The sequence below is a fragment of the Salmo salar genome, chromosome 18 (genome assembly GCF_965601325.2).
Source record: "Salmo salar chromosome 18, fSalSal1, whole genome shotgun sequence".
In the NCBI taxonomy this organism is placed as follows: domain Eukaryota; kingdom Metazoa; phylum Chordata; class Actinopteri; order Salmoniformes; family Salmonidae; genus Salmo; species Salmo salar.
Genome location: NC_138308.1, coordinates 95,561,161 through 95,580,606, shown reverse-complemented (window position 1 = coordinate 95,580,606; position 19,446 = coordinate 95,561,161). Strand labels below are relative to the sequence as shown.

The following is a 19,446-nucleotide window of genomic DNA, read 5'->3' as shown; positions in this document are numbered from 1 at the left end:
CTCTATCCCCCCCTCTCTCTCTATCCCCCCCCCCTCTCTCTCTATCCCCCCCCCCTCTCTCTCTATCCCCCCCCTCTCTCTCTATCCCCCCCTCTCTCTCTCTCTCTCCAGAAATATTACCTGAAGCATCAGAAGCAACAAGCAGGAAGTTCTAGCCACGTCTCCGTCTCCAAATGACCCCCTTGACCCTGGATGTTTCCCAAATGGCACCCTATTCCCTACATAGTGCACTACTTTTAGACCAGAGCTCCATAGTGCTCTGGTGGCAGGGTGCCATTTGACTCCCAACTCAATCAATCTATATTTTATAATTTGTGTCTGAAACAACTATAAGTCTGGTCATAATACTAATACACTATGTAGGGTAACAGAGGATCTGAGTAGAGAAGTGCTGATCCAGGATCAGGTCCCCCCCCCCCCCCAGTCCATATAGTTATGATCAGACTGATCCAGGATCAGGTCCCCCCCCCAGTCCATATAGTTATGATCAGACTGATCCAGGATCAGGTCCCCCCCAGTCCATATAGTTATGATCTTATATTCTAGACTGATCCTAGATCAGCACTCCTCCTCTGAAAGGCTTTGTGAATATGGGCCAATGTGTATCAAATAGTTTCATAATTTTTGGTGGGATTTGGATGTCTGTGTTTTAATTTAAATAGAGAAGAGAAACTTAAGTCAACAGAGACACTATCATTTTACAAGGAGAAAATAATAAATTTGAGTTTTATTAAAAGTTACATTTTGTTGGTGTCTTGTGATTTGGGAGTGGATGGTCAAGCATTAATGCGCACACACACACACACGGCGCAGATAATGACAATCAACAATACATTGGTGTCACAAGGGCAGCAGCACATCACCATTCATTAGTGCATACACTACCAGTGAAAAGTTTTAAGCGTTATGTTGCTTTATGGGTCGGCTCGCGAGGGCCTTAACCGTTATGTTGCATTATGGGTCGGCACCGGTTTGCGGGTGCTTTTTCAAAAAGCCTATGTCAGAGATCATTTGCATTAGGAGTTAAAGGTAGACTCAGCGATACGACGTACACTACCGGTCAAATGTTAAGACACACCTACTCATTCAAGGGTTTTTCTTTATTTTTACTATTTTCTACATTGTAGAATAACAGTGAAGACATCAAAACTATGAAATAACACGTATGGAATCATGTAGTAAACAAAAGTGTTAAACAAATCTAAATATATTTGAGATTCTTCAAAGTAGGCACCCTTTGCCTTGACAGCTTTGCACATTCTTGGCATTGTCTCAATCAGCTTCACCTGGAATGCTTTTCTAACAGTCTTGAAGGAGTTCCCACATATGCTGAGCACTTGTTGGCTGCTTTTCCTCCACTCTGCTGTCCAACTCATCCCAAACTATCTCAATTGGGATTTTTGTCAGGTGATGCAGCACTCCATCACTCTCCTTCTTGGTCAAATAGCCCTTACACAGCCTGGAGGTGTGTTGGGTCATTGTCCTGTTGAAAAACAAATGATAGTCCCACTTAGCCCAGATGGGATGGCGTATCACTAGGAATTCTTCTGCAAAGGTCCGAGACAGGATTGTGTCGATGCACAAATCTGGGGAAGGGTACCAAAACATTTCAGCAATATTGAAGGTCCCCAAGAACACAGTGGCCTCCATCATTATTAAATGGAAGAAGTTTGGCACCACCAAGACTTCCTGGAGCTGGCCACCCGGCTCTGACAGAGCTCTAGAGTTCCTCTGTGGAGATGGGAGAACCTTCCAGAAGGACAACCATCTCTGCAGCACTCCACCAATCAGGCCTTTATGGTAAAGTGGCCAGACGGAAGCCACTCCTCAGTAAAAGGCACATGACAGCCCGCTTGGAGTTTGCCAAAAGGCACCTATAGACTCAGACCATGAGAAACAAGATTCTCTGGTCTGATGAAACTGAGATTGAACTCTTTGGCCTAAATGCCAAGCGTCACGTCTGGAGGAAACCTGGCACCATCCCTACAGTGAAGCATGGTGGTGGCAGCATCATGCTGTGGGGATGCAGGAGTGGCTTCAGGGCAAGTCTCTGAATGTCCTTGAGTGGCCCAGCCAGACCCGGACTTGAACCCGATCAAACATCTCTGGAGAGACCTGAAAATAGCTGTGCAGCGACGCTCCCCATCCAGAGCTTGAGAGGATCTGCAGAGAAGAATGGGAGAAACTCCCCAAATACAGGTGTGCCAAGCTTGTAGCGTCATACCCAAGAAGACTTGAGGCTGTAATCGCTGGTGAAGGTGCTGAAGTACTGAGTGAAGGGTCTGAATACTCATGTAAATGTAATATTTCCGTTTTTATTTATAAATTAGCAAAAAATGTCTTACCCTGTTTTTGCTTTGTCATTATAGGGCGTAGATTGATAATAAAAACCATCAATGTTAGAATAAGTTTGTAACCTAATAAAATGTGGAAAAAGTAATGGGGTATGAATACTTTCTGAAGGCAACTAAGTCAGAAATACATAATTTTATTGTCATTTGAGTTTCCCAAAAATGTGATTTACTTCTTCTTCTTTTCTCAGTGTTTCCTCAGGATGTTTAGCGTTTTTCAACAAAAATTATAATTTAACAACTATAACAAAAACACACCAATCATACGTTTTTTTAATTAAACAATAGCTCATTTACAAAAATCTTTAGTGTTTTGGAATATAACTCATATATACAGTTGATGTTGGAAGTTTACATACACCTTTAGGCAAATACATTCAAACTCAGTTATTCACAATTCCTGACAATTTAATCCTTGTAAAAAGTCCCTGTTTTAGGTCAGTTAGGATCACCACTTTATTTTAATAATGTGAAATGTCAGAGTAATAGTAGAGAGAATTTTTATTTATTTATTTCAGCTTTTATTTCTTTCATCACATTCCCAGTGGGTCAGAAGTTTACATACTCTAAATTAGTATTTCGTAGCATTGCCTTTAAATTGTTTAACTTGGGTCAAATAATTTCAGGTAGCCTTCCACAAGCTTCCGACAATAAAGTTGGGTGAATTTTGGCCCATTCCCCCTGACAGAGCTGGTGTAACTGGGTCAGGTTTGTAGGCCTCCTTGCTCACACACACTTTTTCAGTTCTTCCCACAAATGTTCTATAGGATTGTGGTCAGGGCTTTGTGATGACCACTCCAATACCTTGACTTTGTTGTCCTTAAGCCATTTTGCCACAACCTTGGAAGTATGCTTGGGGTCATTGTCCATTTGGAAGACCCATTTGCAACAAAGGTTTAACTTCCTGAGTGATGTCCTGGAATGTTGCTTCAATGTGTCCACATAATTTTCCTGCATCATGATGCCATCTATTTTGTGAAGTGCACCAGTCCCTCCTGCAGCAAAGCACCCCCGCAACATGATGCTGCCACCCCCGTGCTTCACGGTTGGGATGGTGTTCTTCGGCTTGCAAGCCTCCCCCATTTTCCTCCAAACATAACGATGGTCATTATGGCCAAACAGTTCTATTTTTGTTTCATCAGACCAGAGGACATTTCTCCAAAAAGTACGATCTTTGTCCCCATGTGCAGTTGCAAACCGTAGTCTGGCTTTTTTAGGGCGGTTTTGGAGCAGTGGCTTCTTCCTTGCTGAGCGGCCTTTCAGGTTATGTTGATATAGAACTCGTTTTACTGTGGATATAGATACTTTTGTACCTGTTTCCTCCAGCATCTTCACAAGGTTCTTTGCTGTTGTTCTGGGATTGATTTGCACTTTTTGCACCAAAGTACGTTCATCTCTAGGAGACAGAACGCATCTCCCATGGTGTTTATACTTGCGTACTATTGTTTGTACAGATGAACGTGGCACCTTCAGGCGTTTGGAAATGGCTCCCAAGGATGAACCAGACTTGGTCTAGGCTGATTTCTTTAGATTTTCCCATGATGTCAAGCAAAGAAGCACTGAGTTTGAAGGTAGACCTTGAAATACACTGCTCAAAATAAAGTAAAGGGAACACCAAAATAACACATCTTAGATCTGAGTGAATGAAATAATCTTATTAAACATTTTTTTCTTTATATAGTTGAATGAGCTAATAACAAAATCACACAAAAATAATCTATGGAAATCCAATTTATCAACCCATGGAGGTCTGGATTTGGAGTCACACTCAAAATTAAAGTGGAAAACCAGTACAGGCTGATCCAACTTTGATGTAATGTCCTTAAAACAAGTCAAAATGAGGCTCAGTAGTGTGTGTGGCCTCCACGTGCCTGTATGACCTCCCTACAACGCCTGGGCATGCTCCTTATGAGGTGGCGGATGGTCGCCTGAGGGATCTCCTCCCAGACCTGGACTAAAGCATCCGCCAACTCCTGGACAGTCTGTGGTGCAACGTGGCGTTGGTGGATGGAGCGAGACATGATGTCCCAGATGTGCTCAATTGGATTCAGGTCTGGGGAACGGGCGGGCCAGTCCATAGCATCAATGCCTTCCTCTTGCAGGAACTGCTGACACACTCCAGCCACATGAGGTCTAGCATTGTCTTGCATTAGGAGGAACCCAGGGCCAACCGCACCAGCATATGGTCTCACAAGGGGTCTGAGGATCTCATCTCGGTACCTAATGGCAGTCAGGCTACCTCTGGCGAGCACATGGAGGGCTGTGCGGCCCCCCAAAGAAATGCCACCCCACACCATGACTGACCCACCGCCAAACCGGTCATTCTGGAGGATGTTGCAGGCAGCAGAACGTTCTCCACGGCGTCTCCAGACTCTGTCACGTCTGTCACATGCTCAGTGTGAACCTGCTTTCATCTGTGAAGAGCACAGGGCGCCAGTGGTGAATTTGCCAATCTTGGTGTTCTCTGGCAAATGCCAAACATCCTGCACGGTGTTGGGCTGTAAGCACAACCCCCACCTGTGGACGTCGGGCCCTCATACCACCCTCATGGAGTCTGTTTCTGACCGTTTGAGCAGACATATGCACATTTGTGGCCTGCTGGAGGTCATTTTGCAGGGCTCTGGCAGTGCTCCTCCTGCTCCTCCTTGCACAAAGGTGGAGGTAGCGGTCCTGCTGCTGTGTTGTTGCCCTCCTACGGCCTCCTCCACGTCTCCTGATGTACTGGCCTGTCTCCTGGTAGCGCCTCCATGCTCTGGACACTACGCTGACAGACACAGCAAACCTTCTTTCCACAGCTCGCATTGATGTGCCATCCTGGATGAGCTGTACTACCTGAGCCACTTGTGTGGGTTGTAGACTCCATCTCATGCTACCACTAGAGTGAAAGCACCGCCAGCATTCAAAAGTGACCAAAACATCAGCCAGGAAGCATAGGAACTGAGAAGTGGTCTGTGGTCCCCACCTGCAGAACCACTCCTTTATTGGGGGTGTCTTGCTAATTGCCTATAATTTCCACCTGTTGTCTATTCCATTTGCCCAACAGCATGTGAAATGTATTGTCAATCAGTGTTGCTTCCTAAGTGGACAGTTTGATTTCACAGAAGTGTGATTGACTTGGAGTTACATTGTGTTGTTTAAGTGTTCCCTTTATTTTTTTTAGCAGTGTATATATATATATTCACCCACCTGTGGGGCTGTGATATATTCACCCACCTGTGGGGCTGTGCTATATTCACCCACCTGTGGGGCTGTGATATATTCACCCACCTGTGGGGCTGTGATATATTCACCCACCTGTGGGGCTGTGATATATTCACCCACCTGTGGGGCTGTGATATATTCACCCACCTGTGGGGCTGTGATATATTCACCCACCTGTGGGGCTGTGATATATTCACCCACCTGTGGGGCTGTGATATATTCACCCACCTGTGGGGCTGTGATATATTCACCCACCTGTGGGGCTGTGATATATTCACCCACCTGTGGGGCTGTGATATATTCACCCACCTGTGGGGCTGTGATATATTCACCCACCTGTGGGGCTGTGATATATTCACCATATATTCACCCACCTGTGGGGCTGTGATATATTCACCCACCTGTGGGGCTGTGATATATTCACCCACCTGTGGGGCTGTGATATATTCACCCACCTGTGGGGCTGTGATATATTCACCCACCTGTGGGGCTGTGATATATTCACCCACCTGTGGGGCTGTGATATATTCACCCACCTGTGGGGCTGTGATATATTCACCCACCTGTGGGGCTGTGATATATTCACCCACCTGTGGGGCTGTGATATATTCACCCACCTGTGGGGCTGTGATATATTCACCCACCTGTGGGGCTGTGATATATTCACCCACCTGTGGGGCTGTGATATATTCACCCACCTGTGGGGCTGTGATATATTCACCCACCTGTGGGGCTGTGATATATTCACCCACCTGTGGGGCTGTGATATATTCACCCACCTGTGGGGCTGTGATATATTCACCCACCTGTGGGGCTGTGCTATATTCACCCACCTGTGGGGCTGTGATATATTCACCCACCTGTGGGGCTGTGATATATTCACCCACCTGTGGGGCTGTGATATATTCACCCACCTGTGGGGCTGTGATATATTCACCCACCTGTGGGGCTGTGATATATTCACCCACCTGTGGGGCTGTGATATATTCACCCACCTGTGGGGCTGTGATATATTCACCCACCTGTGGGGCTGTGATATATTCACCCACCTGTGGGGCTGTGATATATTCACCCACCTGTGGGGCTGTGATATATTCACCCACCTGTGGGGCTGTGATATATTCACCCACCTGTGGGGCTGTGATATATTCACCCACCTGTGGGGCTGTGATATATTCACCCACCTGTGGGGCTGTGATATATTCACCCACCTGTGGGGCTGTGATATATTCACCCACCTGTGGGGCTGTGATATATTCACCCACCTGTGGGGCTGTGATATATTCACCCACCTGTGGGGCTGTGATATATTCACCCACCTGTGGGGCTGTGATATATTCACCCACCTGTGGGGCTGTGATATATTCACCCACCTGTGGGGCTGTGATATATTCACCCACCTGTGGGGCTGTGATATATTCACCCACCTGTGGGGCTGTGATATATTCACCCACCTGTGGGGCTGTGATATATTCACCCACCTGTGGGGCTGTGATATATTCACCCACCTGTGGGGCTGTGATATATTCACCCACCTGTGGGGCTGTGATATATTCACCCACCTGTGGGGCTGTGATATATTCACCCACCTGTGGGGCTGTGATATATTCACCCACCTGTGGGGCTGTGATATATTCACCCACCTGTGGGGCTGTGATATATTCACCCACCTGTGGGGCTGTGATATATTCACCCACCTGTGGGGCTGTGATATATTCACCCACCTGTGGGGCTGTGATATATTCACCCACCTGTGGGGCTGTGATATATTCACCCACCTGTGGGGCTGTGATATATTCACCCACCTGTGGGGCTGTGATATATTCACCCACCTGTGGGGCTGTGATATATTCACCCACCTGTGGGGCTGTGATATATTCACCCACCTGTGGGGCTGTGATATATTCACCCACCTGTGGGGCTGTGATATATTCACCCACCTGTGGGGCTGTGATATATTCACCCACCTGTGGGGCTGTGATATATTCACCCACCTGTGGGGCTGTGCGCCTTGCATATGATTTTTCCCATAGCTGTTTAATTAGTGGTTTCCTACCATAATAAACTGTTTTCTGGGAGACACAGCTTGTAAAACCTCAACACAAGTTCCCCGGATGTTTCTGGAATCCTGCTATATTGTGTGTTCCAGACAGGTTCCAGATTCCTTTCTAAGAATGATGGAACTTTGTGAGAGTTCTATGGAAGTTCCATTAAGCCAGATCACACGGTGTGTCACATGGGGACAGGAACTCGCGTGGCGAACTCTCATGCATCGCTGGAAGTTGGATTCAGTTTGTCAGCTCAGATAACCAACCATCACTACAGTCAGCTCAGATAACCAACCATCGCTACAGTCAGCTCAGATAACCGACCATCGCTACAGTCAGCTCAGATAACCGACCATCGCTACAGTCAGCTCAGATAACCGACCATCGCTACAGTCAGCTCAGATAACCGACCATCGCTACAGTCAGCTCAGATAACCGACCATCGCTACAGTCAGCTCAGATAACCGACCATCGCTACAGTCAGCTCAGATAACCGACCATCGCTACAGTCAGCTCAGATAACCGACCATCGCTACAGTCAGCTCAGATAACCGACCATCGCCACAGTCAGCTCAGATAACCGACCATCGCCACAGTCAGCTCAGATAACCGACCATCGCCACAGTCAGCTCAGATAACCGACCATCGCTACAGTCAGCTCAGATAACCGACCATCGCTACAGTCAGCTCAGATAACCGACCATCGCTACAGTCAGCTCAGATAACCTACCATCGCCACAGTCAGCTCAGATAACCGACCATCGCCACAGTCAGCTCAGATAACCGACCATCGCCACAGTCAGCTCAGATAACCGACCATCGCCACAGTCAGCTCAGATAACCTACCATCGCTACAGTCAGCTCAGATAACCGACCATCGCTACAGTCAGCTCAGATAACCGACCATCGCTACAGTCAGCTCAGATAACCGACCATCGCCACAGTCAGCTCAGATAACCGACCATCGCCACAGTCAGCTCAGATAACCGACCATCGCCACAGTCAGCTCAGATAACCGACCATCGCCACAGTCAGCTCAGATAACCGACCATCGCCACAGTCAGCTCAGATAACCGACCATCGCCACAGTCAGCTCAGATAACCGACCATCGCTACAGAGTCATGTGACATCACTAAATGTTTTCATTGACTGACTTTTCTTTTTAGGAAACTGTCTCCCTCTCATCCCCCTGTTCAGCCTCTGTCTTTGTGTTTCCCTGTCTCACTCACAGACCGCCCCAGCATGCACATTCTTTCGCTTCCAGTCCCCACGCACTGTTGCCCTTTCACTGTTGTTACAAAGTGTGTGTGTGTGTGTGTGTGTGTGTGCTCCCGAGTGACACAGAGGTCTAAGGCACTGCATCTCAGTGCTAGAGGCGTCACTACAGACACCCTGGTTCGATTCCAGGCTGTATCACAACCGGCCGTGATTGGGAGTCCCATAGGGTGGCGCACAGTTGGCCCAGCGTCGTCCGGGTTTGGGTTTTGCCGGGGTAGGCCGTCATTGAAAATAAGAACTTGTTCTTAACTGACTTGCCCTAGTTAAATAAAGGTTAAATAAAGGTTAAATAAATAAAAAAGAGACAATATATTTACAGAGACAACATTAAGCCTTTATGTTTTATACACAGATGTCTCTGAGAAGGAGATACTAGCTGTAACAAAAATTATAATAAATAAATAAATATAATAAATTATTTTCTATTATGCATGTGAGGTGACCAATGTTAACTTCAACATCAATGTGACTGCCTGTGTGTGTTTGTGTGCGTGGTGACAGAGAGAGAGTGAGGTCCTCTGTCCCTTTAAGAGACTGGCAGCTGGGGATTGGTGTGTGTGTGTGTGTGTGTGTGTGTGTGTCTTTCCATAAGTCAGCTGGTGTGTGTGTGTGTGTGTGTGTGTGTGTGCGAGTCAGAGGAGACGGCGACGGCAGTCCCATACACCGTCTCTCTCTCTCTCTCTGTGTGTGTCTCTTAGTGGACTCTGGGATTCTGGGACATGGAATACTCTTCCTCTGTTTCTCTCTTACTTCCAGCAGGTTCTGTACAGGAGTGCAGCTAAGTGACGCTGTGTGAGTGTGAGTGTGTACAATGCTGCGAGTGTTTATCCTGTGTGCTGAGAGGCTTCACACAGAAGACGATGACATCAGTGATGCCTACTGCAGAGTCGTCTATGAAGGTAAGAGGGTGGGGGAGGGTGTGGGTGTGGGGCACAGCAATGCGACGGGACTGATAGGAGGGGTGTGTGTGTCCCTGCATGCAGTAATGGTATAGGTTTTGGCTGCCAGAAGGGGACATTTTACCAGTCAAAAGAAATCAGCCAAGACCTCAGGAAAACAATTGTAGACCTCCACAAGTCTAGTTCATCCTTGGGAGCCATTTCCAAACACCTGAAGGTACCACGTTCCTCTGTACAAACAGTAGTGCACAAGTATAAACACCATGGGACCGCGCAGCCATCATACCGCTCAGAAAGGAGACGTGTTCTGTCTCCTAGAGATTAACGTACTTTGATGCAAAAAGTGCAAATCAATCCCAGAACAACAGCAAAGGACCCTGTGAAGATGCTGGAGGAAACAGGTACAAAGTATCTATATCCACAGTAAAATGAGTCCTATATCGACATAACCTGAAAGGCCACTCAGCAAGGAAGAAGCCACTGCTCCAAAACCGCCATAAAAAAAGACAGACTAAGGTTTGCAACTGCAAATGGGGACAAAGATTTTACTTTTTGGAGAAATGTCCTCTGGTCTGATGAAACAAAAATAGAAATGTTTGGCCATAATGACCATCGTTATGTTTGGAGGAAAATGGGGGAGGCTTGCAAGCCGAAGAACACCATCCCAACCGTGAAGCAGGGGGGTGGCAGCATCATGTTGTGGGGGTGCTTTGCTGCAGGAGGGACAGGTTGACTTCACAAAATAGATGGCACCATGAGGGAGGAAAATTACATTTACATTTACATTTATGTAATTTAGCAGACGCTCTTATCCAGAGCGACTTAGAAATTGGTGCATTCACCTTATGATATCCAGTGGAACAACCACTTTACAATAGTGCATCTATATCCTTTTTGGGGGGAGGGTAGGGGGGGTTAGAAGGATTACTTTATCCTATCCCAGGTATTCCTTAAAGAGGTGAGGTTTCAGGTGTCTCCAGAAGGTGGTGATTGACTCCGCTGTCCTGGCGTCGTGAGGGAGCTTGTTCCACGATTGGGGTGCCAGAGCAGCGAACAGTTTTGACTGGGCTGAGCGGGAACTGTGCTTCCGCAGAGGTAGGGAGGCGAGCAGGCCAGAGGTGGATGAACGCAGTGCCCTTCTTTGGGTGTAGGGACTGTTCAGAGCCTGAAGGTACGGAGGTGCCGTTCCCCTCACAGCTCCGTAAATGATGTGGATATATTGAAGCAACATCTCAAGACATCAGTCAGGAAGTTAAAGCTTGGTCGCAAATGAGTCTTTCAAATGGACAATGACCCCAAGCATACTTCCAAAGTTGTGGCAAAATGGCTTAAGGACAACAAAGTCAAGGTATTGGAGTGGCCATCACAAAGCCCTGACCTCAATCCTATAAAACATTTGTGGGCAGAACTGAAAAAGCGGGTGCAAGCAAGGAGGCCTACAAACCTGACTCAGTTACACCAGGTCCGTCAGGAGAAATGGGCCAAAATTCACCCAACTTATTGTGGGAAGCTTGTGGAAGGCTACCTGAAACGTTTGACCCAAGTTAAACCATTTAAAGGCAATGCTACGAAATACTAATTGAGTGTATGTAAACTTCTGACACACTGGGAATGTGATGAAGAGAAATAAAAGCTGAAATAAATAATTCTCTCTACTATTATTCTGAAATTTCACATTCTTAAAATAAAGTGGTGATCCTAACTGATCTAAGACAGGGAATCTTTAATAGGATTATATGTAAGGAATTGTAAAACTGAGTTTAAATATATTTGGCTAAGGTATGTAAACTTCCTACTTCAACTGTATGTAGAGAGAGAGAGAGGTAAAGATAGATAAAGAGAGAGAGGTAAAGACAAAAAGAGAGAGGTAAAGATAGAGAGAGAGGTAAAGATAGAGAGGTAAAGATAGAGAGAAACAGGTAAAGCAAGAGAGAAAGAGAGGTAAAGAGAGAGAGAGGTAAAGATAGAGAGGTAAAGTTAGAGGGAGAGGTAAAGATAGAGAGGTAAAGTTAGAGGGAGAGGTAAAGATAGAGAGGTAAAGTTAGAGGGAGAGGTAAAGATAGAGAGAGAGGTAAAGATGGAGAGGTAAAGTTAGAGGGAGAGGTAAAGATAGAGAGGTAAAGTTAGAGGGAGAGGTAAAGATAGAGAGGTAAAGAGAGGGAGAGGTAAAGATAGAGAGGTAAAGTTAGAGGGAGAGGTAAAGATAGAGAGGTAAAGTTAGAGGGAGAGGTAAAGATAGAGAGAGAGGAGTTCAGTTTCAGTTTGTTCCATTTATACCAAGAAACACTTACCTTGATGAAGCCCCTAGCAAAAAAAAATGTAAAGTTTCTTTCTTCTGGAACAAAGTTACATGTTCCTCAGTACACAAACATGCACAGAACATAAACGAGCCACACTACCATAGTGTTGAACCCAGTCAGGTCTTTAACATCACAATATAACGAGCCACACCTCAATGGTATTGGACCCAGTCAGGTCTTTAACCTGTCTGGGCTAGGGGGCAGTATTTTCACGGCCGGATGAAAAACGTACCCAATTTAAACAGGTTACTACTCTGTCCCAGAAACTAGAATATGCATATTAATAGTTGATTTGGATAGAAAACACTCTAAAGTTTCCAAAACTGTTAAAATGATGTCTGTGAGTATAACAGAACTCATATGGCAGGCAAAAACCTGAGAAAATTCCAAGCAGGAAGTTCAAAGTCTGAGAATTGTAGTTATTCTTTTGATTCTCTATCGAAACTATATTGTCTGTGGGGGACGTTGCACTTTCTAAGGCTTCCACTGGCTGTCTAAAGCCTTCAGAAAGTGGTTTGAGCATTTTCCTGTCACTGGGCAGATAATAGGAGCTCAGTTACTGAGTGGTCTGCCTGGCAACAAAGGGATTGGATATCCACGGTCACACGAGCACGCCGTTCCTTCTTTTTCTTCTGTAATGAATATACTATTGTCCGGTTGAAATATTATCGCAATTTTACGTTAAAAATACCATAAAGATTGATTTTAAACAGCGTTTGACATGCTTCTAAGTACGGTAATGGAACATTTTGACTTTTCGTCTCTCGTTCCGCGGTGTTGGACCCAGTCAGGTCCTTAACACATTCCCCCACTCCCCCGCTGAAAGATCACCCACAAAACGTTGGCACTATTGTAACAGGTTGTAATCAAGCCCTGGTCTCCATGGGAACAGAGGAGGAATACCTGGTGCAGTAGTCTTAGGTTGAACTACTCCAAACCATCTCACACACACACACACACACACACACACACACACACACACACACACACACACACACACACACACACACACACACACACACACACACACACACACACACACACACACAAAAAAAAAAACAGGTCCATCGACCCATGTAAATCCCTCTCGCACGCAGAAGTAAACTGTGGATCATGACAAAACCTTCATAAATCAAGAGAACGATAATAACCTGTTTATTGAGCCTTTACGTAGTGTCCTGTAATACTTCATTTAAAGTCAGACTCATTTGGTCATTCATAACACATCCATGAAGACTATACTGCAGGACAGTGTACTTCATTTAAAGTCAGACTCATTTGATCATTCATAACATGTACATAAAGACTAAATGATGTAAACACAAATGTATTATCACTTAGGGAATTATCACTAACAGCTAAAACAAATAAACATTAAAGACATGTTTAAACCCAATACAAATACATGAAGTTTCATAAAGTCTAGCAATGTAATGACATTGAATATTACACAAGGTTGTGAATAGAGTGTAGCTTGTCCCTCAGCTGGTGGACGATATGGTTCAGACCTCTCTTCCTGCTAGAGGCACTGCATGTTGGTTCCTAGTTCCTAGAACTACGTCTCTTTAAACAGGGAAGAGATATTGAGATATATGACGAATGGTTCTTACTTCCAAAAACTTTTTCTTCAAAAGGTTGGCTGGACTTTGCTAAAGACCTGTAAATATCTACTTTACTACTTTTTTTTTGTTTACAAAAAAACAAGTAGTTGCCCTACTTCATAAACGTCTGTCTTATCTAACTTTGCCTGTTGAAGTATAAACACTGACTTGTCTAACCTCCTCAAGGGATTGGTTAACTGTTGAGGTTCCTAGGGTGTCCTCGGAGCTAGATAAATCTGATTTTAGTTGTAATGCACCGTATTGCTGGTAGAGAGGGCAGATGGGGAAAAAAAATACTATGCTATTGTTTGAGGAGAGTGCACAACACAGCAATTGGTTTTATCACAGCAACTGGTTTTATCACAGCAACTGGTTTTATCACAGCAACTGGTTTTATCACAGCAACTGGTTTTATCACAGCAATTGGTTTGCCATCCTTCAGCACAACATGTCACCCTTTATAACATAGTGACATAGTGGGTTTTGCCACATTTACGAACCTTTTAAAAATAATCACAAATGGTTATAGATACTTTGTAACACATTTATGTAGTGCTTATGAAGACATTGTGAAGGCTCTATGAAGCCTTTATAAGATGAACGACATTTAAAGCGGGACTGTGTAAATTAAACCATAATGATGTATTGGTAACGACGATAACGCCACGGCATGTTGCAGCCGGACAACCCCCCTCAGAAACTGAAACCAGACTCCTCTTCCTCTCTCTCTCTCCCTCTCTCTCTCCCTTATTCTCTCCCTCAAACTGAAACCCGACTCCTCTTCCTCTCTCTCTCTCCCTCTCTCTCTCCCTTATTCTCTCCCTCAAACTGAAACCCGACTCCTCTTCCTCTCTCTCTCCCTTATTCTCTCCCTCAAACTGAAACCCGACTCCTATTCCTCTCTCTCTCTCCCTTATTCTCTCCCTCAAACTGAAACCTCTCTCTACCTCTCTATCTTTCTCTCTCTCTCTTTCTCAACCTTTATCTCTCTATTTGTACTTTGACATTGTTATTTTTGTAGTTAATCTGAAGTGTGCTGATAAAGGTTTTCACCAAAATCTTTACAAATCTGGTAAAATGGTTAACTTAATCTCTATGTGGATGATACTATTACGTATGCTATTGCCCAGACTGCTGACCTGGCTGTGTCAAAACTACACTCGGATTTTATAGCAAAGCAGGAAGCTGATTTAAAACTGCTTAATTAAGAGTAGTAGCAGATGCACTTTGATAAAGAGGTTGACTGAATAATCTGCTTTTTACTGAAAGATGCAATCTTAGCTTGTTAGCCAGCTTCTAGAGTGCCGTCTGAAAGTATTCCGACCCCTTGACATTTTCCACATTTTGTTACGTAACAGCCTTAATAATCCTCCGCAATCTACACACACTACCCCATAATGACAATGTGAAAACAGGTTTTTCGAAATTTTAGCAAATGTATTAAACATAAAAAACAGATATCTTATTTACATATGTATTCTGACCCTTTGCTATGAGACTCAAATTGAGCTCAGGTGCATCCTGTTTCTATTGATCATGCCTGAGATGTTTCTACAACTTGATTGGAGTCCACTTGTGGTAAATTCAGTTGATTGGACATGATTTGAAAAGGCACCTGTCTATATAAGGTCCCACAGTTGACAGTGCATGTCAGAGCAAGAAACAAGCCATGAGGTCGAAGGAATTGTCCGTAGAGCTCCGAGACAGGATTGTGTCGAGGCACAGATCTGGGGAAGGGTAACAAAACATTTCAGCAATATTGAAGGTCCCCAAAAACACAGTGGCCTCCATCATTCTTAAATGGAAAAAGTTTAGAACCACCAAGACTCTTCCTAGAGTTTGGCCGCCTGGCCAAACTGAGCATTCGGGGGAGAAGGGCCTTGGTCAGGGAGGTGACCAAGAACCCGACGGTCACTCTGACAGAGCTCTAGAGTTCCTCTGTGGAGATGGGAGAACCTTCCAGAAGGACAACCATCTCTGCAGTACTCCACCAAAAGAGGCCTTTATGGTAGAGTGCCCAGACGGAAGCCACTCCTCAGTAAAAGGCACATGACAGCCCACTTGGAGTTTGACAAAAGTCACCTATAGACTCTCAGACCATGAGAAGCAAGATTCTCTGGTCTGATGAAACCAAGGTTGAACTATTTGACCTGAATGCCAAGTGTCACATCTGGAGGAAACCTGGCACCATCCCTACAGTGAAGCATGGTGGTGGCAGCATCATGCTGTGGGGATGTTTTTCAGCAGCAGGGACTGGGAGACTAGTCAGGATCGAGGCAAAGATGAACGGAGAAAGGTACAGAGAGATCCTTGGTGGAAACCTGCTCCAGAGTCCTCAGACCAGGGCGAAGGTTCACCTTCCAACAGGACAACAACCCTAAGAAAATCAAATCAAATTTGTCACGTCCTGATCCTAGTAAGATGTAATTTTCTATAGTAGAGTAGGTCAGGGCGTGACAGGGGGTGTTTTTGTGTTTTTCTATGTTTTCTATTTCTATGTTTAAGTTCTAGTTTTTCTATTTCTATGTTGAGATTGTTTGGGTTGATCTCTAATTGGAGGCAGTTGATCCTCATTGCCTCTGATTAGAGATCATATTTAAGTAGGGGTTTTTCTTCCTGGGTTTTGTGGGTAGTTGTTTTCTGTTTAGTGTCACCTGACGGAACTGTTGTCGGTTGTTTTGTTGTTTTGTTCTAGTGTCTTCATAATAAATGTGAATATGAGCACTTTACACGCTGTGCCTTGGTCCCCTTTATACGACCCGCGTTACATGTATTTATATAGCCCTTCTTACATCAGCTGATATCTCAAAGTGCTGTACAGAAACCCAGCCTAAAACCCCAAACAGCAAGCAATGCAGGTGTAGAAGCACGGTGGCTAGGAAAAACTCCCTAGAAAGGCGAAAACCTAGGAAGAAACCTAGAGAGGAACCAGGCTATGAGGGGTGGCCAGTCCTCTTCTGGCTGTGCCAGGTGGAGATTATAACAGAACATGGCCAAGATGTTCAAATGTTCATAAATGACCAGCATGGTCAAATAATAATAATCACAGTGGTTGTCGAGGGTGCAACAGGTCAGCACCTCAGGAGTAAATGTCAGTTGGCTTTTCATAGCTGATCATTGAGAGTATCTCTACCGCTCCTGCAGTCTCTAGAGAGTTGAAAACAGCAGGTCTGGGACAGGTAGCACATCCGGTGAACAGGTCAGGGTTCCATAGCCTCAGGCAGAACAGTTTAAACTGGAGCAGCAGCATGGCCAGGTGGACTGGGGACAGCAAGGAGTCATCATGCCAGGTAGTCCTGAGGCATGGTCCTAGGGCTCAGGTCCCCCAAGAGAGAGAAAGAAAGAGAGAATTAGAGAGAGCATACTTAAATTCACACAGAAAACTGAAGAAATACTCCAGATATAACAGACTGACCCTAGCCCCCCGACACATAAACTACTGCAGCATAAATACTGGAGGCTGGGTCAGGAGACACTGTGGCCCCATCTGATGATACCCCCGGACAGGGCACACAGCCAAGACAAGGTAGGAGTGGCTTCAGGACAAGTCTCTGAATGTCCTTGAGTGGACCAGACAGATCCCGGACTTTGACCCGTTTGAACATCTCTGGAGAGACCTGAAAATAGCCGTGCAGCAACGCTCCCCATCCAACCTGACAGAGCTTGAGAGGATCTGCAGAGAAGAATGGGAGAAACTCTCCAAATACAGGTGTGCCAAGCTTGTAACATCACACCCAAGAAGACTTGAGGCTGTAATCGCTGGTGAAGGTGCTTCAACAAAGTACTGAGTAAATGGTCTGAATACTTATGTAAATGTGATATTTCCTTTTTTTTTTTTTTTGCTTTGTCATTATGGGGTATTGTGATGTCATTATGGGGTATTCTGTGTAGATTGATGAGGGGGAAAAAACTATTGAATCCATTTTAGAATAAGACTGTAACGTAACAAAATGTGGAAAAAGTCAAGGGGTCTGAATACTTTCCGAACACGCTCTATATGGGAGATAGAGAGAGATAAAGATAGAGAGGTTTCAGTTTGAGGGAGAGAATAAGGGACAGAGCGAGAGAGAGAGAGGAAGAGGAGTCGGGTTTCAGTTTGAGGGAGAGAATAAGGGAGAGAGAGAGCGAGAGAGGAAGAAGAGTCTGGTTTCAGTTTGTGAGGGGGGTTGTCCGGCTGCAGCAGGTGTTATCGTCGGTACCAGTACATCATTATGCTTTACAAGGTGGGATGGCGACTCAATAAAAGAAAAGAGAGATGAGAAAGTGCTACAGTCACATAATCACATAATCTTGACAGAGATCAGGGAACGATGCCAGACCGTATCTCTCACATCTCTAAAATGAATATTCTGTGGTTTCTACTCTTACTGACAGGTAGCGAATTACAAATTCCTCAAAAATACAAAAACTTCCATTTTTCTAAACATATGACTATTTTACACCATTTTAAAGACAAGACTCTCCTTTATCTAACCACACTGTCCGATTTCAAAAAGGCTTTACAACGAAAGCAAAACTTTAGATTATGTCAGCAGAGTACCCAGCCAGAAATAATCAGACACCCATTTTTCAAGCTAGCATATAAGGTCACATAAATCCAAACCACAGCTAAATGCAGCACTAACCTTTGATGATCTTCATCAGATGACACCCCTAGGACATTATGTTATACAATACATGCATGTTTTGTTCAATCAAGTTCATATTTATATCAAAAACCAGCTTTTTACATTAGCATGTGACGTTCACAACTAGCATACCCACCGCAAACTTCCGGCGAATTCACTAACAATTTACTAAATTACTCACGATAAACGTTCACAAAAAGCATAACAATTATTTTAAGAATTATAGATACAGAACTCTATGCACTCGCTATGTCCGATTTTAAAATAGCTTTTCGGTGAAAGCACATTTTGCAATATTCTCAGTAGATAGCCCGGCATCACAGGGCTAGCTATTTAGACACCCAGCAAGTTTAGCACTCACCAAAGTCAGATTTACTATAAGAAAAATGTTATTACCTTTGCTGTTCTTCGTCAGAATGCACTCCCAGGACTGCTACTTCAATAACAAATGTTGGTTTGGTCCCAAATAATCCATTGTTATATCCAAATAGCGGCGTTTTGTTCGTGCGTTCAAGACACTATCCGAATGGTAAAGAAGGGTGACGAGCACGACGCATTTCGTGACAAAAAAATTCTAAATATTCCATTACCGTACTTCGAAGCATGTCAACCGCTGTTTAAAATCAATTTTTATGCCATTTTTCTCGTAAAAAAGCGCTAATATTCCGACCGGGAATCTGCGTTTAGGTAAAAAGACGAAAGAAAATAAAGCATGGGGTCGACTCGTGCACGCGCCTAAGCCCATTGTCCTCTGATCGGCCACTTACCAAAGGCGATAATGTGTTTCAGCCAGAGGCTGCCTCAATATCATTCAGCTTTTTCCCGGGTTCTGAGAGCCTATGGGAGCCGTAGGAAGTGTCACGTTACAGCAAAGATCCTCAGTCTTCAATAAAAAGAGCCAAGATGAACAAGAACTTGTCAGACAGGTCACTTCCTGTATGGAATCTTATCAGGTTTTTGCCTGCCATATGAGTTCTGTTATACTCACAGACACCATTCAAACAGTTTTAGAAAGTTTAGGGTGTTTTCTATCCAAAGCCAATAATTATATGCATATTCTAGTTTCTGGGCAGGAGTAATAATCAGATTAAATCGGATATGTTTTTTATCCGGCCGTGAAAATACTGCCCCCTAGCCAT

The 19,446-nt window shown here is 44.6% G+C and overlaps 1 protein-coding gene across 1 annotated transcript in view; it reads left to right on the top strand.

Moving 5' to 3' along the window:
* Positions 1 to 9,492: 9,492 nt before the first annotated feature.
* The window catches only part of LOC145861706 (dysferlin-like), a 182,712-nt gene continuing 172,758 nt past the window's right edge, over positions 9,493 to 19,446 (top strand). The window contains 1 exon segment of the mRNA XM_082964598.1: positions 9,493 to 9,778. Within this exon segment, the coding sequence (XP_082820724.1) occupies positions 9,691 to 9,778 (88 nt within the window). The 5' untranslated portion in view covers positions 9,493 to 9,690.